Source organism: Salarias fasciatus (assembly GCF_902148845.1).
Source record: "Salarias fasciatus chromosome 23 unlocalized genomic scaffold, fSalaFa1.1 super_scaffold_20, whole genome shotgun sequence".
In the NCBI taxonomy this organism is placed as follows: Eukaryota; Metazoa; Chordata; class Actinopteri; order Blenniiformes; family Blenniidae; genus Salarias; species Salarias fasciatus.
Genome location: NW_021941230.1, coordinates 16000846 through 16021821, shown reverse-complemented (window position 1 = coordinate 16021821; position 20976 = coordinate 16000846). Strand labels below are relative to the sequence as shown.

The following is a 20976-nucleotide window of genomic DNA, read 5'->3' as shown; positions in this document are numbered from 1 at the left end:
AGAGTAAAATGAGTTTCGTGTTATTTTATCCCCTTAGGGAGAGAGAGAGAGAAGGAGGGAGGGAGGGAAGGAAGAGAGAGAGGTTGGTCTTCTACCCAAACACAAACAGAGGACTGTCCCATCCCTCGGTTTGCAGCCTGCTCAGTGTCAGTCGCCGAACACGCCGGTCTGTAATGAACATCTCCACATCTGAACTTCACCTAGAAGGTACAGTGTGTTTTTTTTTTAACATTTGATGTCAAAACTGGTGTTTGGTGCTGCGGCGATGATTGAATTTAGCAGTCTAACCGGTCTAAGTCTGATATTATGACCAATAGAACTGATTCTGAGCTTTTTGAAATTGACGCACGAGCGACAACGAGCCTGAGCCGCAGAAGAAGTGTTTTATTAAATGTTTAGATTCAGGCATTCTTGCATTAGCTGTTCTTCTCACTCCATATCCTGTTGGGGGAAACTTTCAGATGAGCTTGTTAGGAACGCTCTTTTTGCCCCCCACCCCTCCTGCAGGGCTTTCATGAAGGAGGAAGGAGCCTAACAAGCAGGAAAATGGTCCCTCTGAAGCTGCTGGTGCTGGGAGCGCACAACACTGGAAAGACAGGTGAAGTGCAGCCCTGGGGAGTGAGTGGAAAAACGAGGAGTGCGCTGGGTGGCGGGTTGTGTAACCGGGCCGATCACCGGTGAGCGAAAGAGGTCAAGTTTAGTCTCGGACACAGTTTGAAGGGTTTCTGCTAAAAATGGAAACCACACACAAGACCGGAGGAGTGAGGCGCCTCAGGAGAAGATTCCCGGAGGAGAGGACGGCGGACTGCCGCCTCTGTCTGCTGGGCCACACGTAGACAGAACGCCTGAATGAAAACTGGGTTTTTGCTTTTGTAGAGGCTGCGACGGCAGCTCAGGCAGTGAACTTTTATTATACCTCACTAAAATACAGCCAGCCCTTCAGCAAGTCAAACAAACACGAGCTCTGCAGGCTCCTTCCAGCCAGACACAGGAGAAGCAGCCTGCATTTAAACACAGCGGGCAGCTCTGAGGAGAAGTGAGCTGCAGGCCCCACGCCGGGCCTCGGGCCAGCGTTTGCTGCAGCAGAGAGGATGCAGGCCTGTAACTCAGCCCGTTAATGTGAGAGCACGAGAGACTTCTTCACTGCCTGTCTCTGCTTTGTGTCTCCAGCCCTGTGCGTCCGCTTCGTAACCAAACGCTTCATCGGAGAGTACGACCGCAAGAAGGGTAGGTCCGCCGACCCCGTTCGTCCCGCTGGCGGGCGCAGCTGAGAGCGCCGCGTCGCTGTGCTTCTCTGCAGACGTGACCTACAGGTGCAGCCGCACGGTGGACCAGGAGTCTGTGGATCTGGAGATCTTGGACGTTGCTTGGAAGGTGAGCTCGGCGAGACGCGCGGGACGGGCGACAGACGCAGCGTGACCGAGCTGTCGCCCCTCAGGAGAGCTCGGCGGCTTCGCTGGAGGCCTCCATCCGCTGGGCCGACGGCTTCCTGCTGCTCTACTCCATCACGCAGCGCTGCAGCTTCACGGAGGTCCCGCGACTCAAGACGCTCATCGACCAGACCAAACAGAGCCTGGGTGAGACCATCGCTCACACGCCGCTGAAGGAAGCTGCGCTTCAGGCCACGAGACGACTGGAGGACGGATTAGTGTTGCAGAAATAAAGAGTGATGTATTGATTTAAAGAAAAGCAGTGCTGATCTGCCCGCAGCTCTCTGAGACGTCCGATCACCCTGACAGTGTCCTCCAGTTTCTGGACATTTCAGGATGCTTTAACCTCAGTGAGCGTCCTGAAAACCCTGCAGCCGCCTGCATGATCTCCACAGGAACTGGCTGTTTGACTGTCCGCCGCTCTGCTCTGCCTCGGCGTCACGTCTGTCTATTCTCACCGTTTCGCACAGTCCATGTTTGGCGGACTGTCTCGCACTCTGTAGGTTGTGTGTTGACAGGATAACCTGTTAACTGCGTGTGTGTGTGTGTGTGTGTGTCAGTGGTTCCCACAGTGCTGGTAGCCAACAAGGCGGATTTGGAAATCGGCAGGGAGGTGACGACGGAGGAAGGACAGCGGCTGGCGAAGGATTTAAGGCGAGTGTCCTTCGGTCTGGCTGAATCTCGTGCACGTGGCCCTGAGCGCGTCGGTGACGCCGCTGTGTTCGACTGTCCAGGTGTGGCTTCAGGGAGCTGTCCGTGGCCGAGGCCGCGCTGGCCGTGGAGGCTGCGGTGCTTCAGCTCATCAGGTGTGTATCGGCCGTGAGAGCCAGCCGGCCACCGTTGGTCAAACTGTGGCGCCCCGGTGATGAGTTCGACCCCCCCCCCCCCCCACTGTGTGACAGGCTGGTGCTGGACCAGCAGCGCCCCCTGCCGGACCGCCGCTCCTACATGCTGACTGTCCGCCACGCTCTGACCAAGAAACTGACCCGGTCCAAGACCATGCAGTGGTGACCGCCGCCAACCGACCGGCCGGCCGCTCCACTGGTTCCCCTTCCAGAAAACGACGTCTTCTGTTCTCTTCTCGTGTTCTTTCACTGCGGCCGTCGTCAGTAAACACGTGAGCATGTTTTAAAGACAGACTGCCAAACACTTAAGCTTGTCCAAAACAAATTTCCTTGAAGGGAGACGAGTTCAGACGCCTTGACCTTGAGGTAATACCTCTGCCATCCATCAGGTGGCAGTGTCGTGTTACTCCTTCTCTCTCAAACGATTTCTGAACTTTAGTTTTCAGCTTTAAGCCTGTTTCAGTCGTTGTTTTCCTCAGATCTGAAACTTCTGCCTCTCTGGACGCGATGAGGACTGAGTTAGTGACCAGAGGGACTCACGTTCCAGGCGACATTTCTCTGGAGACTCACTAAACACAAAAAATAAAGTGGTGGAGCGCACAACACATGCGTGCAGTCCAGTGACTTTTCACAGATTTGGGAGAATTTGAGTTGTGGACTGAGAGGGATGCGGCGGTTTGCAGCCGGTTTCAATCACCTCGGTGGATCAGAAGCCTTTAAAAGTCAGCAGACGGTTTAACGAGTCGGGATGAGGTTATTCGGAGGAGACAGAGGACACATGATGTCCCGGCTGCACTGAAAATCCTGATAGATTCACACAAGATGCAAAAATCCAGCATTTATTTAAAGGCACTGTGTGAAATTAAAGCAGTACCACTTTTCCACAGTAGGAGGCAGTGATGAGTCGCTTCTGTCCAGAGCAACACTGACATCAATGGAATTAAATCATGACTGTTTTCTTCAAGCATCTTTTGAAGTAAAAGTTTTTAAACTGTTTTTAAGCTGGACACCCAGGTTGTTGTTGGGTTGTTAGATGATGCTTCCTCCAGTAGGGGGCAGTGCAGTCACGTGGCTTGTTAAATAAAGTTCCCCCTGTTCAAGCAGAGTTTCTGATTAAACAGCTTTGCTCTCAGTCGGAACAATGTTCAGATGGCGAATCTTTCCTGACTGTGAAGACGGTGGAGCTCATCAGGGTCCGGCCTGTTCGGTGTCGACGTTAAAACACTGAGTGAAGAATGAACCTGACTGCCGGAACAGCCTCTCCGCTCTTCCCTGAACTTCTGAACTCTGCCTTGAGGGAAAAGCCGCCGACGGAGAAGGAGGGGAAAAAGAGGAACACAGTAGAAAATACAGAAAGCGAGATGAAGAGTAACGGGGAGGGAAAAACTCCTTCAGCCGGTTTTATCTGCAGGAATCATGGCAAACCGGAGGCCTGGATCTCCATCGCTCCACTGCTCCACTGTGTCCACCCTGTGACCATTTATTATCCCATCCACTGCTCCACCCAGCTACCACCAAGCAGCCACCCACACAACCCCACAGGCCTTTTAAAAGAGCCCCGAGGGTAAAAATAAGTCCTGCTCCGCATTTTGCTTTTGAGCCCGAATTTCTCTGTTATTTTTAGCTTCGTCCGTTCGGTCGAGTCAACTGTCTGCGATGACTTTTTAATAATGTAGTTTTAATTGTCGGCGGTGGAACGGCGCAGGGGAAAGCGACTCGTTGGATCTTTTATGGGGATTTATGAGGGATAAACCGGAGCATAATGACTGTTTGGCTTCACTGTGAACTAAAACCTATATTTCTGTGTCAACATGGCACCGAAATACGCTCTGAATCAGAAACAATGAGTGAAAATGTCCCGTTGGTTGAGATAAATCTCAGGCCTAACTCAAGCAGTCTGGGATCATTTATCATTGCATGAGACGGTGAAGGCGGCGTCTTTTAGTGATTGTAGTTCAGACAGTCCTTGTTCCATCGCCGACCTGCTGCTGGTTGTGAAACAGCAGTAATTGATACTGATGCCTGATTTGCTGTTGGTGATCCGGTGTCACTGCGGCGTGGGAGGAAACATGACGGAGACGGTCGAGCCTGGGTGGATGATGGAGGCCGGCGGTCAGCGGAGGGGGGCGGGCAGGAAGCGTGATGACACTACAGTGGTCACCACAGAGACGAAAGGTCGCGACCCCATGTCGGCGCCGCACGCCCAGAATAGAGGATGACTCACGCCGGCATCGTGACAGCGGCGGCCAATCGGCAGCTCCCCGCGGCAGGCATCAGGAGCCGGGCAGCCAATCACGGCGCCCGGCCACTCAGACGCACAAACAGCCTGGGCTCGTTCAAAGTTTGAAGAAATTCAAGGCCGGTTCGAACACAGAGTCTCTGACTCCTCCGCCGACACAGATCTGTCTGCAAACTCAGCCACAGGTGGAAAATCAGGCTGATTTCAGGCCGAGCTTCACCTGATCAATCTGTGATCAGAAAGACCGAGAAGCTGAGGTCAGAACTCCTCAGAGTGTGTTCAAATCTGAGTTTGAAAGTGTGAGATTTTGAGCGAAGTTGCTGTCGTCACTGAAAGGTCATCACGGTTACGCAACACCGATGTGTGTATGTGTGTGTGTGTGTGTGTGTGAGAGAGAGAGAGAGAGATAAACAAAGATGCTTTGTCCCATGGGGTGGGACAGCTACCTCCGTAAATCGATATGTGGACGCAGAAAGAGGCCAGAGAAGAAGACACCGGGGGGGAAACGGAGGGAGGAGGGGGTCATGGTGGATCAGAAAATAAGGACTCAGGTGGGAAACAGCCTGGAGAGTAAGAAGAGATCATTACATAACAAAGTATTGTTGGGAAAGGAGCATAAAATGACGATTATTATCACTATTGTTGGCTGTGGAGGGAAGTTCTGGGTCTGAGCCGCCGCCACGCCCTCCGATGACCCTAAACCCAACAACCCAGTCAGCAGCCCGGAGCGAAGTCCGGGATCAGCCGTCAGCCGCTTCATCCTCTGAAAACCTTCATCAGGATCCTTCAGGTTCAGAAATCAGAACTGTCCTAATTAATCAGCCTCACAAGGGAATTACAGCCCACAAATAAAACATCCAGAAACGGCCTTTTGTGGCATCGGTTCAGTGGAACCTCCCAGATTACCTAACAGCTGCACTCCTCTGCACCACTGATACCTCCTCACTCTCCCACAAGAGATAATCTGAGGCAGGAGGATCCCAGGAGACAAAGGAATATCTGTTCCACTGCTCCTGTGAGTGTGTAGCTGTGTGTGTGTGTGTGTGTGGTTGCTGCAGGCAGGATTTAGAGGTGTCAAACCCATCAAGGCAGTCGCTCGTCTTTCTTCGTTTCACACACTGGAAGTGAGTTTATGTGTGTTCATGAACTGTTTTCATTCAGGATCATTGAAACAGGCCCTGAACTCAGTGGCTCAGGATCCCGGTCAGAATTTGGCCATAAAATAATATTATATATAGTAAAATATATGTAACAAGCAAAGTGTCTTTAATCTCTTTATCTACCCTGAACATGTGATTGATTGAACACTTTCTAATTACATGATGAAAAAAAGGAAGTTTGTTTGAATTGAGCAGGGCATTCATTTGTCTTTATTTACAGATTTTCAAACCATTTTTAAATACGGTCTTTACTGTTAACATCCACAGAGCCTGTGTAAACCCAAGCTTTAATAAAGCGAGATAAGTTAGTATAAAATATGATCAGTTAAGACGAGACAGCTCTGTCATTGTAATACAACGATTGCAAAATATATTTAGTCACACCAAGAAGAGAGATACAGAAATGGATAATTTATTAATTGTGTGGGAAATTCAATAAAAGAAATCCTTTAACAATGCACAGTTACATAAAGAGGCATAAATCAAAAATAAGTATTTTTTTTTTCAATTTTGTTACTGTAAATGTAAAAAGATCTGTCCAGTATCCATACTTCAGCTAACTTCCAATGAACGGGTTAAAACAGCTCAAGAAAACAGTTATCCACACTGAAACAGAGGAAAGTGATTACGTTTAAGAAGGGTCAAGTTATGTAAATGGTTTTAAAGACAGAATTCAAATAAAAAAGTCCTTTAAAATATGTTTTCATGGAAATAACCATAATTCATATACAGGTAACAAATATTTGTAAATGTTTTCATCATTTTTATTTGAGTAATGATTGATATCATCACTGATGCATCATGTAATAATCATAATTTCTATAAAAGTTAAAAAAGGATTGCAGTCATATTTTTCTGTTTTTTAATATTTACAGTATTGTAAGTGTATTTAATTGTTCCTGTTAATCACCCGCTCATCGATTTAAATCTTAAAATGAAAGATTGTGGCTGGGAGAATATTTAAACGGGTTGTTTATGGGCGTGGTCTGTTAGCTCCGCCCCCGAAGGGGCGTGGTCTTGTTGGATATTCATGAGCGCGTGGCTGAGCCAGCGCGGAGAGACTGGATGGAGCGCAGCGTCCTCCGCACGAAAAAGAAGCGAGAAGAAGAAGAAGAAGTAGGAGGAGAAGAAGAAGAAGAGGAATTAGGAGGAGGAGCAGCAGCAGGAGGAGGAGGAAGAGGAGGAGGAAGAGGAGGAGGAGGAGGAGGAGGATGTGCGGGTCCTGCTGAATTCCGTCTCGTCAGTGAATGAGAGCAGCAGCTGGACTCGGCTCGCCTCGGCCGGTGTGAACATCCGGCTGGACTCCTGCAGCCCTCCGCACCTTTCAGAGTCCACATCCAGGCTTTGAGTCCACAGAGCTGCTGTCCATCCCTGCACACACACACACACACACACACACACTCTCACACACTCAGTCATGATGGAGTCTATCTTAGACAGCCTAACGGCGGAGAAGCTGTACCCGTCTGCAGGGAGCAACCTGTTGGACCTGGAGGAGCTGAGCGACGGAGATTTCCTCACGAATGTGGTGAGTCCTTTCTGCCTCTACACCCCTTTATTGACTTCATTTAATGTGTTAATAATAATAATAATAAATTCCACATGTCTGTATTTACACTGTCTGGGCAAGTTTTAACCAAACGCACCTCCTGCGCCTGTTCCGCCCGGAGCCGGACCTCGGGAGGGCGGTGCAGGTGCAGATCCTGACACACATCCGGCCCTCTCACCTTGTGCGTGCGTGTTTGCATGTCGTGCGAGCGTGCACACATCTTCACAAGCTGGCGAGTTTATTGGTGAACGTGTGTGTGTGTGTGCGCAGCAGAAAGGTGTGCAGCACACCTGCTTTACTGTGTGTGTGTGTGTGTGGGGGGGGGGGGGGGGGGGGGGGGGGATTGGGTCTCATATTAGCTGATAATTACTGATTTCTAATTGGAGCATCTGAACCCTCAGCAGCCAATCAGCTGATGAAATGAGCCACATTTTCACTGTTAACAGTTATCTGCCTCTCTTATGCGCTTTGTTGTGACTCTAGCCTAATACTAATACTGCCCCCCCCCCCCCCAAAAAAAAGTGCCCTGTTTGAAGCACACCTGTGTACATCCACATTTCCCCACTCTCAGTGTCATGTACTTTAAGTTTAAACCAGCACGTGGTTGTGTCTGTCTTCCTCCTCCTCCTCCTGGTTGGAGCAGCAGTGTTGCATCCAGAATGAACTGGATGTGTAAACAGTCTTGGTTCACTCCAGGTTTTTTTTTTTTTTACTTGCTGATCATTGTTTTAGTTTATTTCCAGTAGAATCTAATTATGATGACCGAATCCAAACCTGAGACAATGCCTGTGGTGCCACGGTGAAAAGTGTCCCGCCGGGCTCAGTGGACCCGGATCGCAATAACAGTGTGAGCGAATTAGTGTGTTTGTGTCTGTTTTTTCCACTTTGTGTCGTCCCCTCGGCCCAGGTTTGCAGGCAGACCTCTGTTCTGGTGGGTGAGTCAGCCCAGCAGTCTGCCTGTGGTTTCACCCCCCTCCAGCCAGCCTGATCTAAATAAAGTAGTCAGCCTGGCGGTGAGGCCGCCTGGCTGGGTCCGACATATATTGGCCATATTTTAGTAAAGGACAGCAACCAAAGTGTAAAGTTCACACAGAAAAGGCAGATGCTGAGAAATCTGTGACAGACTCTAAAAAGTCAGTTTAGTGTTCATCTAATTTTTTTCAGTTTGACAGAGGATTCTTCTGAAAGTTGCTTGATTTGAATGAACTCGGGTTTTTAGTTCATTACTCGCTCAGACAGGCTCCTCTGAAGCACCAGGAGTTTCCCTTGATGTGATGATTTCTACTGTAATCGGGGGGGAAAAAAAAATGCTACGATGCGATGTGGGCATTGTGGTGCAGTTCACACAACACACACACACACACACGCACACACACGCCTCTTCGCCTGCCCTTTGTTTACCTCCTCCAGCACACAGTGTGCCCTGGTGTTCTCAGCAGGGAGCTGCTGGTGTAACAGAAAAAGACGGAGAGCTGTCTGTCTTCATCAGACTGGCTTTCTATTTATTATTTACTTTTATTTGAAGATTTTTTTTATTCATTATTTCTAGAAATCAGATTTTGTGAATCTTCCATCTCCAACCATCTTCACAGGAGTCATCTAGGTTAGCTAGATGAGGGATTTCTCTGGATGTATTCCTGCATTCTTTGCATTTCTTCTTGAAATGTGACCGTACCTTGACTTGCTCTGCTGCTGGTCAGTCCCACATTGACTCTGCGGTCGTAAGTGCAGCTTTCAACCTGCCGAGACCTGAGCTCTGCACACAGCTCCAGTAAATCCTCAGGAAAACACCAGAGGGGCTGGAAGAGATCACCTGTCTCTCATCATGGGTTCATATTCCATGGGTTTGGTGAATTGTTGGTGTGATCCAATACCCAGAGAACAAAACCCATCTTAACCTCTCAGCTGGATGCAGATCTGAACAGATCTGTGCAAAAGCTGCAAAGTTTTAGCCTGATTTTAAATAAGTTATCTCAATCTTATATGCTTCATTTGCTCTGCTGTTTTCTTTAAAGCGTCTTCATCACATTCAATGAGAAATGGGAGAAGTACAAGTTTCACAACTGAGCTGAAATGTGAGAAAGTTTGACTTTTTCTGCTGGGAGGCTCACACACACACACACACACACACACACACACACACACACACCCCTGTGTGAAACGAGGTCAACGGAGGACAGTTCCTCCAGTCGCTGGGATTCTGTTCTCATCCCAGCTGAAGCATAAACCAAGACACTTCTGCAGACTTTCCCCTCTCCCCCCGCCTCACGGCTTCATATCCAACCCCACCCGTCCTTTTTATGTGGGGGCACTCTACTCTGTTCTATTTTATTCTACTCTACTCTCCATTCAGACCCTGTACTCCAGTTCAGGGCAGAGAGACTCGGGGACACGCCCACCTCATCTGCACGCTCGTCTCTGATTGGTCAGCGGGCAGACTGCAGGAATGTGTGCAGGCATGCAAGAAAAAAAATACTCTGCTGGATTATTGGAGACTTTTTTGTGTGTCTGCACACACGCGCACACACACACACACACACACTGAGGAAAGAACATGATCATTTTCTTATCTGCGGGACTGCAACTCAGTGAAGCTGCTCTCATGATGGCTTTTTTGTTGTTCGAAGAAAAAGAAAATATCACATTTGTTTCATATTTTACCTCAGTAGTCAAATATTTTTTTAATTAATTTATATAAACTTGTGTTATTAATCTGAATGACTTGGTGACACTTGTCAATTTTATCAGTGCAAACTGGAAATTTGAATATAAAATCATGTTCTCTAAATGTGACTTTTGATGCACAGATTATTGATCGGACTGAGCATGAAGGCCCTCGGCTGGCTGCGCCCCCTGCATGCCCTTCAGCGTTAGGAGCTGATTATATGACCTAATTCCTGCAGAACCGAATAGTTTGTGAAATGAGAAAATGCACGATGCAGCAGGATCAATGGAGTGAGAAAACTGCTTCCTGTTCCAGAACGTTTCTGTTTCCTGGTGGAGGAAAGCGGCAGCTCTTATTTCAACAAGTTCAAGTTCAAGCTTGAATAGAAAGAAGTAATTTTCTTCTTGTAGTTTTACTTCACATTTAGTTTTATTCTACAACAAACAAAAGCCTCTCACTCTGGGTTTATGGCTGAATATAAAACTGCCTGGAGGCCCAGTGTGAGAGTACATGACTTCATCAGGGCTTTTATAGATGGAGTGTATTTTCCTTTGGCCTTTACATGATGTTCGGAGCATTTTACGATACTTTCCACTGCAATATTCAATCCACAAATGACAAAGATTTTGGCCCGTGAGGCTGTCTGTAATCCACTTTATCCCCATGAAGGCAAATAGTTCTGAAAGCGGCAGAGCAGTCGGGGCGGCGGCACACTGTGACGAGCAGTTGTGCCTCAAAGGAGAACAGGAAGAATGATTTTGACTTTATTGAATTTATCCAAACATATAATGTGACTGAGCTCTGGGAGAACTCCTGCAGTGAGTGTGGTTAGATGGTGTTTTTAATTTGGAATTGGTTTGGGGGAAAAATCATGTGGAAAATCCTCTGACACGCCGGGGTCCTGTGAAGCGTTCTGATTGGACAGAGGGCGGCCATGACGTACTGACGTCTCCCGGAAGTAAACGGCGTTTTTATCGATTAACTTTGACGCTACAGCTTTGAAAGTGTCCGCGTTGCCCAGCGCCCGTCGACCCGCTCGTTTCATTATATTCAATTCTTCTAAAAACTGCCGTTAAATCCATCGTTTCCATACGAGTCGAAACGCGGAGCTGCGGGCCGCCATCTTGGAAAATTGCGTCATCACACGGAGCATGCGCAGAACGATCAGAATGATGGTCGCGCCTGATTAGCATATAATTCCGCTTCCTGAGGTTAATAAGTCCGCCAGTCTTTCGTATTAAGCTTGATTTTCAGGCGTTTACATGGTCATTTAGGCTTTATTCTGATTAATAGAGGAATAAAAAGTCCCATGTAAATGCAAGTGTGAGGCGTTCACTGACTGTCTGTAATCCTGCATTCTGCACCAAACGCGACCCACAGGCCAAACGCAGGTTTTCACCTGGTTCACCCTGGCAGTGAAATGACAGGAGAGCAGAGCGATATGTTAAGACTCGGCTCCTTTCATTACAGACACTCGTAATTACTCCCTGCTTGCGTCTTTCCCGTGTCTTTGCAGGGGTTTGTATCCCAGTAGTTCAAAACGACGCGCCAGCCCTGAATGAGCTGTAAAACCTGTCAACTGCTTTTTAACACGGGTCTCTCCCCTGATGGTGGCCGGTTTCCCAGCAGAGAGCTTCAGGTAATGACGGGTCCTGACGGCAGCGGGGCAGTTCACACCGACTCCAGCTGTTCCAGCTCGGAACGCTTCAGCTGCAGCCAGAACGACGCCAGCTTCTGTGTGAGGGTCTCACCGAATTTCACCTCCACACGATCTGGCGACTACAATGGCCACCAGTCAGATTGAGATGGTCCACTGTGATCAGAAAGGGATGGACATGGCCGCAGCCTGAAGCCTGGATCCATCCATTTCCTGTTGGCAACACCATATGTTTATAAGGCAGGCACATTGCTATTTCTTTCTTTTTGTCAAAGTCATGGTTCTGGTTGAGCTCTGCAGATCAGAGAAGAGTTGGATTGAAGCGCTTATAAATGCTTCCAGTCAGCACTTTAATCCAATGGAGTGCAAAACACATTTTCATTTGGATAGAATCATGGAAATCTGGGACTCAAAGGGAAGTTTTCCTCTTTGTGTAACAGTGATTTATGAATAAAGAGAAGAAGGCATTCAGTAGCACGAAGATGATACTGAGGAATGGTAATCCATGCAGCTCAGCAGCGGTTTGCACAATGAACGTATCGACTGCAGCGTTTAGAGAGACATGCAGTCATGTGAAAGCAACAGAAAACTGTCCAGTAAACTTATACATAAAGAATCAATCTGTGAAATTGAAATAAATGTCCTGTAATACCAAAATGCATGACTGTAAGCACACAAGAGAGGAACTGCAGCAGCGTAGAGACTATCCAGGGATCAGTGCAGACGACAGTGAGCCGCAAGACATGCAGGGTAACACTTTGAGCTTCTGGTATGCTCATGCTGCAGCACATCGAGGCTGTATTGATATGAGAACTATCGGTTCGAAGCAGTATTGTCGTTTGCGTACCCGGCCCCGAGCCCCTGCTGTTTTTTTCTGTATGTACAACAAATATGTGGAATTTTTGGGATTATGGTGCAGGATTCCCTCTTCTTCCATGACTGAATGTCAGCAGAAAGCCAGAAAAAGTGTCTGTACATGTTCAGAATACCTGAACCTGCCAGTTATTGGAAAACCTAATTATGGCAGGTGACTGATAACGCTGGGATTGGCCTGAAGCAGGTGAAGCTGCGCTCGAGGGAAGGTGTAACTGATGATCTGACTGGTGGAGGCGCAAGAGTTAAAAATTTGCGTTTCATGTTCAGCAGTGTTCAGCTGATGCTCTGACTTCAGATCATCCATAGCTGTTGCAGCTCAGCACCTTTCTCTGCTTTTTCTCTCTCTGCATCGCTCCCATTATTACCGTCAATTAGGGAAGCTGTTCTGTTTATTTTTGGTTTGAATGTGACCTATATTCCCTCCTGGCAGCGAGTTAAAGGGCCAGAAGCCAGGCTCTTCAAACAGATATTATTTGGGCGTTTAGTGCGGCAGGAGAACAAGGCTGCTCTGTTCGCAGGAACTACTATTTCGCATGTGGGCGCGTTTGTTTATGAATGAGTGAGTCTTCAGTCGTGTGTGAGTGCAGGATCACTGAGCACGCACACACACACACACACAAAGCCTGTGAGTTCTGTGTTGCTGCCGACCACCTGTGCAATTGAAAGCATTTAAACTGGTTTTCCAGCGTGTTAAATGTAGGAATTCACCTGGCTTTGCTCCGGAGAGAGTTTAAAAAGATTATTGTGGCCACATGGGGCACAGATAATGAAAAGTCGCAGTTGTTTGCTGGATTGTTTGGCTCTTAAATGTCATTGGTTCCACTCGTGTGCCTGTTCCTGCGGTGGAAAAACGCCTTTTGAGCCCCCAAAATCTCAAAACTTCCTCTCAGGTCACTTCAAAAGTCGACACAGGTTTGTCTCCAGAGAACATCGGGTTTTCTTGTGTGCTGCTGTTATTTGTTCCTCAGTGTGTGTGTGTGTGTCTGTGTGTGTGTGTGTGCGCCTGTATTTTCCAGGCAGCTGCAGGTATCCCATAACCTCTGTTCACTTGACCCCTCCAAACGAAGTCCCAAATATAGACAAACACACACACACACACACACACACACAGATAACGCACGTGTGAAGCTGCGAGCGCTGCTTCAAGCCGACTCGTCTGGGAATATTTAAAGAACATTACCAGATCCTATAAACACCAGCAGATTCCCATGAGTCACGCCGACCAGATGGTCCTTTAAACATCCACAATCTGGCCTTTTATTCTCCTTCACCCTCCGCAGTGTTCGGACACCTCGACATGAACCACGGCTTTAAAACCTACTGAAAGCTGGAGGAAGGCTTCTGAGTTTCGGCAGCGTCTCAAAGTCTCCCTTCTGGGGGAATCGTCCTGAAACGGCTCCTCCGAAGGCTCTGATCACCGGGGCGTCGCAGTATGTCGGATGGCGGCAGTGTTGCAGACTCTTCTGGCAGTTTTTGGAGACCAAGCTGCAGCTAATTTTCTAGGAATGAAACATGTAAATCAACTTAATTGATGCTCATTAATCAACTTATTTCTGTGACTGTCTGTCTGTGAGCCTCCAGGCGCAGTGTGTGTGTGTTACCGAGTTCAGATCGATCCATGTACGTCTGCTGCTCGCCTAATTTTTTGCATGTTTGTTCAAGACCGGGGTGACTCATCTTGTGTGTGTGTGTGTGTGTGTAAATCAGAGCACCATGCAGTCCCAGGCTTCCAGCTCAGTGACTCATTCATCCAGACCGAACATTCATCCATCAGTGCTGTTTCCCATTGACTGGCTCTTTCAGTCCGTCGCCGCCGACCACTGATCCAGTGTGTGAGAAATCAAATCAAACATACAGAGACGCGTTCCAGTCGACCTTCTTGCTTCAGCTTGAGTAGTTGAGTCTTCTGTGGGTTTTTTTTTTGAACTGCTGACTCGATGGCACGAAGCACTGGAAGGCTTGACCTTGAATTGGGAAGCTGATTTAGGTAGTTTCCTCTCATGTTTGTCTTTATTTTTTCCTCAAAAGAACACATTCAACAGATCATTGGATGATGGAACGAGCCACGAGCCGTGGACTCTGCGGTCTGCAGAGGTGGAAGAACTCTGAAACACTCCAGCCGTCCTCAGGTTACAGTTTAGAACAAATGGTCCGTCTCTCTTCTGCCTGGAGGTCGGATTTGTCCCAGAGTTCCCCCGGTCCCAGAGTGACTTGACAGTTGTCAGGATGGGACAAACATGTCGTTGGACGCCCAGTGGCATATGGATGATGATGATGATGATTTCCTGTTTTTGAAACCTGTGTCTGCTTCAGCCTTTCTCAGGTGACCAGATGGACGACTTCAGCAGTGAATTATTCAACAGTTTCTTCGACGACCACCTATTAGAGCGACCCCTGCTCGCGGAAAGGCCGTCCCTGTTACACATCGATATGGACAGCAGCCCAGGTGAGCTGCTTTTTTATTTGATTTAGGAAATAACGCAGGAAGACACACGCCAGAGGGACTCGGGCTCATTGAAATTGTCCGACCAGAAGGAAGCGCCCAGCGACTCGGGGTTCTCGTACCGGCGGCTCTTCCAGTCTGTCGGCGCCGCCATGGAGCCGCTGCTCCCCGTCAGGCGTTGCCATGGCCACGGAGAGGGCAGAAATGTTTTGAAGCGAGGATTAAAATCTGTGTAATGTTGTTGTTGTCTCCCGAGCGCCTGAGTCACCCAGGCGCAGACGCCTCTCCAGCCCCGTGGCGGCGAGAGACCAGGAGGACAGGAAGGCAGGACGGGATCTGCGCGACACATTGGCCTAATAATTACCACGTCTGATGCCAGCTGCGTGGACCGTCTTCTGGAGAAACGCTTTCAATATTTCACGTTTGCAATCAGCCAAATCGTCTCTGTGCTCATGCATGAATGGACGTAATGAGACGGGCAGCGGACGCCGCGGCTTAATTAGAAGAAACAATTACCAGTGAGGAGACGGTTTGTGAGGAGCCCTCGCTCCCATCGCAATCTCTGATTAAGACGGTTAAAGAGGCAGAATGTATCCGGGCTGACGGAGTCCCTGTTCGGATTCAAAATGCGGTTTTTGCGCAGTCTCTCTCTGATTGTGGCCGTTTTCCCCGTCAGCGGTGTAAAGACGGCCGGTAGCTGCCGTCGGTCAGAGCATTCTGGGAAATCCTGTTCTCCAGAGGGGGAACCTTATCAGGGATCCATCCTCCAGCTGCTGGCTGACAAACATTCACACGTTGTGCAAATTCGACCTGCGTGAAAGTCAAACATTTGGTCGGAAAAATAGCTTCCTGGAAGACGTGCAGCCAGGGGGTTGGTAGGACAAAGATCTGTGTCTGGGTGTTTGGCGTCCGTGACGATTAAAACTGTCCATCACTTCCTGATGGTGACGTTTTCAGCCTGACGGACCGGTGGGTTTCAGGCGTTCACAGTGAGGAAGGGAATGAATGCATGAACTCTTCATCGGGCTCCGTCCGTCTCGCCTCCTCCTGACCACAAACCCTCTGATCTTCCAGATATTCAAGCGGAGCACAGCTACTCTCTGAGCGAAGACTCCGCCCCCCAGAGCCCGGCGCTGTCGATCAAAATGGACCAGGAGTCAGGTCGGCCATTGCTCCCGTCTGATTGGCTGCCTTTTCGAGCGGACGTGAGACTATTTCAGGTCCCTCGTCGCGGCAGGTCTGAGCTGCTGCGCCGTGCCCAGGCTTTCTGCTCTTCATCTGTCGTCACTCGTCTTCCTCACTTCCTGTCTTCCTCTCTGCCTGCTGCTCTGCTCTCTCTCCGTTTGTCCTGGGGATCCTGCTGTCTGAGCAGTCGGAGCAGTTTTCCTCCAGCTAAGCCCTGCCCCCCTAACACACACACACACACACACACACACACGATGACAAGCATATGGTTTTAAGTCCGCAGCTTTAGACGAAGCCAGCGGAAACTCTCTTTCTCTCCTCTGTCAGGTTATCTCTCTCTCTCTCTCTCTCTCTCTCTCTCTCTCCTCTCTCTCCTGTCGTTCTGCCTCTGGCCGCTCTTTAATCTGATTAAATCCACTTTATTGACATGAATATCACGTTTCCACCACATTTAGCCAAAGAATAAAAAAAAAAAAAAAAGAAAAAGTAGGTCTGCACGGCTGGAGGGTTGAACCGGTTGACTTGCTTGTTTTTCAGTTTGAGCGCATGTTTTGGTGAAACACAACTGGAGTTTCATGGAACATCAGATTGAATTATGCCGAGTTCAGCCTCTGTTGGCTGCTTCGGCTTGAATGTGTGCACACTGACTGAAACGACATTTTACAGGCTTTTTTTTTTTTTTTTTCCCTCCACACAGCTTCTATTTTTCTTGTCTCGGTGTGCAGTTACATAACTATCAGCTGAAGTTCACATGTGGCACACACACACACACACACATTCAACATTGATGTGCGCCTGCACGCATACATGCCTCCCCCGTTCACGTTTCGCCACACTGGAGTCTGGGCTTCAGCAGCGATTCCTCTCCTCATGCAGGAGATTTGTGGCGTCTGTCCTGACTTGCCTCCTCCGCCTATAGACCCAAACAGCTGCCGTCAGGCCGCGAGACTCGACCTCCACGTTACGTAGAGAGCTTTGAAGTGTGTGGTTGTTTTCTCTCTGGCCCCCCGTCGACGTGCAGCGTCGCCGTTTTCCTCCGTTTTCCAGCCGGCGGATGAGTTTGGAACTGGAATCCAGAGCCGAGGTGATTAATCATGAAGCGGTTTGATCCCGTGTTTCCAAGTCGGCGTCGCTCGCCGTGACCTGGCTCCGCGGAGAGAGTGACCCAGAGGTTTTACTATGTGCAGCTGCGCCGAGGGAGAACGCCACACATGTCCATGTCTGAAGCATTCGCTGGACGGCGTTAAATCCTGCCTCTAAAATCTAAAAAAAAACGCGATGCGGTCGTCTCGTGTTATCTCTACAACAACATCCCGGCTGGCTTCGTATCGCCGCGGTGTTGTTGCAGCGGCTTGGCCAGTGTGGCCCTGTGAACACAGGCATGTGCTGAAGCCTTGGGGGGCCCGGCGAGGCTCGGCCTCAGATCGCGGCGTCGGAGTGGAATCTCCCGTGAAGACGGCAGAGGAGGGAAAATCCTGCCAAGGATCCCAGATTAGAGCTGGGCGATATATCGAATTAATTCGTTTTTACTTTTTCGGTTGATGTGAAAAAAAAAAAAATTAAATCTCAACATCGAGTTCATGTTTTCTGTCCCTCTGCGATTTTGACCGGCGCGTGTAATACTCACAATTGCCACACCAGGAGGACTGGCGCTGTAGCACAGACTACGGTCAATATTCTTACAAATGAGAAGAGTTAGAGAGAGCCCCCAGCAGGGGACAGAGAATGCACGGTCCTTCACGCGATTAAACACGGTCCGTTCCTCTTTTTCTGCCATAACGAACTCGGCCGAAATATCAGAAAAATAAAAAGGAAAAGGCTGATATAAGGCACAAAATGAAATAAAGAGCGCAAATATGATAAAAATTAAAATGAAACTTAAATCACGTGTTTTGTTGGTGCTTAACTTTGATCTATGTGGGATTTGAACCCATTTAAATTTGAGCTTTGTGAGATTTTTTACAAAACTGTTTATTTTGTCTGCAGTTTTCCTTTTATCTATTTATTTCAAAGCAAGTGTTCTTGTTAAAATGACCTCAGTGATAAATATACAGTTAAATGCTGACATTTTGGCATTCAATAAAAGATCCTATTTTTGAAAAATGTTTAAGTTTGTTTTTTTACACAGAAAAAAAAATCGATTAAAATAGTTAATCGGATTTAAAGCTGAAAAAAATTGAGATTTAATTTTTTGGCTACATAGCCCAGCCCGATCCCAGATTGTCCGTCATGGAGTGGAAGGAACGGTTCGTCAGGAGAACACACTCGTCTCTTATCACAGGATTGACGTGAAATACAGAAAAACACGGGATGAGGTGGGGATAAAGTGTGGATTTGGTACAGGCAGGACTTCGGTCAGTTCCAAACCGCCCTTAAAGGAATACTCCCAAGATTTTGGACCCACGCCCTTTCCCTATCATTAACAAAGTTAGACAAGCTCATAAATACCTGTTTTTTGTGTCTCTGCGTTCAGTGGCTGGATCCCAGCTGTTAGCATCGTAGTTAGCTTAGCTCAATTGCTGGAAGTCAGTAGGAAACAAAGCCGGACTGACGAAAGTGGACGGAATCCGCGTATTAGCACGTGAAGTCAATCCCAATTGTTATAAAACATTTTAAAAGACCTGTTTTCTTTTCAATCCGTTAAAATAACGTTTTGATACACACAGATCTGCACAAGCACAGTGCTCCGCGGAATATACCGGCGCACAGCGGCTGAGTCTATGAGCTTGTCTAACTTTGTCAATGATAGGGAAAGGGCGTGGGTCCAAAATCTTGGGAGTATTCCTTCAAAATCACATTTTCGATCAAATCAGCGTTGGTGTCAAAGTTTTTCTGCACCAGCTGGCAGATCTGAAAGCCTCTCCAGAATACTGTCTGTGTGGTTCTTAGTTCCTGACGGGCGACTCTCTGTCCTGAGACGCTGCACCTTGACGTAGCCCCTCGGTGCGTTTGGCGTCCGCCGCCGCCCGTCCTGTCTCTGGTCTCTCCTCCCGGTTGTTGCTCTCATGCAGCCAAACAGAAGCTGCGGGTTTTACTGCGGCTCCCGCTGCGCTGATCCATCCAGGGTTTTAATGCTGCCGTCGCCCCGCTGGGATCAAACGCCGCCACCAGCCCGCCTCCATTAACCCCCTGTGCCGGCGGCCCGCAGCCTTTTGGCCATTAGCGCCGGATCCTTGACTCACCTGGGCGGGCGGCGTCTTTCCTCGCGGGAAGGCTCCGGCGCTGGAACAGAGGGGATCGGCTTTTATTGCATTCATCTGCAGCGTGTTTCATATTTCCCTCACGCTGGGGAGAAAACAGGACGGCGGAACGGCCTCAGTCAGGCTCTTCAGTGACGGATTTCATCTTCCTGTCAATAGAAACACTCACCGCCGAAAAGGGAGGCGCGGATTGTGAGGCCTTTTTTTGACCATTTTAAAGAAACCAATTTCATTTTTACTCTGCGAAACACCTCGCAGTGTCGACTCGGACGTCTTGTTTTCTTTGGTGGGAATACGGCGATGTCCTCGCATGTCGAGGAGGGTTTCCCGACGCGCCGCCGCCCCCCGCCAGCTGCTGGAGCTCATTAAAGATGGCGGCGCGGGGCTTCCAGTGGCGCTCTGTCTTAACGAGGGCAGCAGCTTTAACGAGACCCCGGCCTCATTAGCCCGACTCCTCAGGCTCCTCCCGGCGAGGAGGAGGAAGCAACCGGAAGAGCCAGGTTTCACTTCCACTCCTCGTGTCTTGTAATTTCCCAGAAGGTGTAGCTGCGGGGCTCGCTGCGCCGGTCGGCCATTCGTCCGGCTTCAGCTTCACCATATTAAAAAAAGTGAATTCAATCAGCAAAATCACATCTTTACACTTTCACACGTCTGCTTTCTGCTGGAGCGGAGTGTGAAGTGGTGACTGGCTCACTCGTTCATCCCCGTCGCTCCACCCGCTCATGAGAGACCGTGGATCAGGTCAGCAGGACTGGAGCTGAGTGTGTGTGTGTGTGTGTGTGTCACAGCAACGCCACGGCTGCTGTCTGAGCTGATCCTCCCCACAGTGATGGACACAACACACACACACCCACCTTGTAAACCTCGGAGCATTTACCAGCAGAATGTTGCTAGGAGACCAGGAGGTGATTAATGTGACGTCCGCTGCTGGCACACACACACACACACACACACACACACACACACACACACACACACACACACACACACACACACACACTGCCTGTTGGTTTGACGAACATCAAAGTGTCTGGCCTGGTGTCTCCATGCTGATTTGATGAAACACACTCCTATTCCTCCTTTTCCGCCTCCTCTTCCTTTTCCCTCCTCGTCCTCCTCTTCCTCCTCGTCCTCCTCTTCCTCCTATTTTTCCTCTTCTTCTTCCTCCTCTTCCTCCTCCTCCTTCTACTCTCTTCTTCCTCCTCCTTCCTCTTCTTCCTCCTCTTCCTCCTCCTCCTCCTTTCCTCTTTCCTCCTCCTCCTCCTAATCTTCCTCTTCTTCCTCCTCCTCCTCTTCCTCTTACTTTTCCTCCTCTTCTTCCTTCTACTCTTCTCCTCCTCCTCCTCCTCCTTCCTCCTTCCTCCTATTTTCCTCTTCTCCTCCACCTCCTCTCTCTCTCCTCTTCCTCCTCCTCCTCTTCCTCCCACTTTCCTCCTGTTCTTCCTCCTCCTTCATCCTCCTATTCTTCCCTGTTCTTCCTCTTCCTCCTCCTCTTCCTCTCTCCTCCTCCTCTCTTCCTCTTCCTCTTCCTCCTCTTCCTTTCCTCTTCCTCTTCCTCCTCCTCCCTTCTTCGTCTCCTCTTCTTCCTCCTCCTCCCCTTCCTCTTCCTCCTCCTCCTCCTCCTCCTCCTCCTCCTCCTCCTCCTCCTCCTTCTTCTTCCTCCTCCTCTTCCTTCCTCTCTCCTCTTCCTTCCTCTCTCCCTCCTCCTCCTCTCCTCTTCCTCCTCC

General features: G+C 49.0%; 1 protein-coding gene and 1 pseudogene across 1 annotated transcript; both read left to right on the top strand.

Annotated features, from left to right (window-relative positions):
* The first annotated feature begins 546 nt into the window (after positions 1-546).
* Positions 547-2441, top strand: LOC115383901 (ras-related and estrogen-regulated growth inhibitor). Its single transcript, XM_030086104.1, has 7 exons — positions 547-598; positions 1171-1227; positions 1301-1374; positions 1442-1577; positions 1991-2084; positions 2165-2236; positions 2333-2441. The coding sequence occupies exons 1-7, from the start codon at positions 547-549 to the stop codon at positions 2439-2441; spliced, it is 594 nt and encodes a 197-aa protein (XP_029941964.1).
* A 4480-nt stretch (positions 2442-6921) lies between these two features.
* The window catches only part of LOC115383900 (mitogen-activated protein kinase kinase kinase kinase 4-like), a 23650-nt pseudogene continuing 9595 nt past the window's right edge, over positions 6922-20976 (top strand).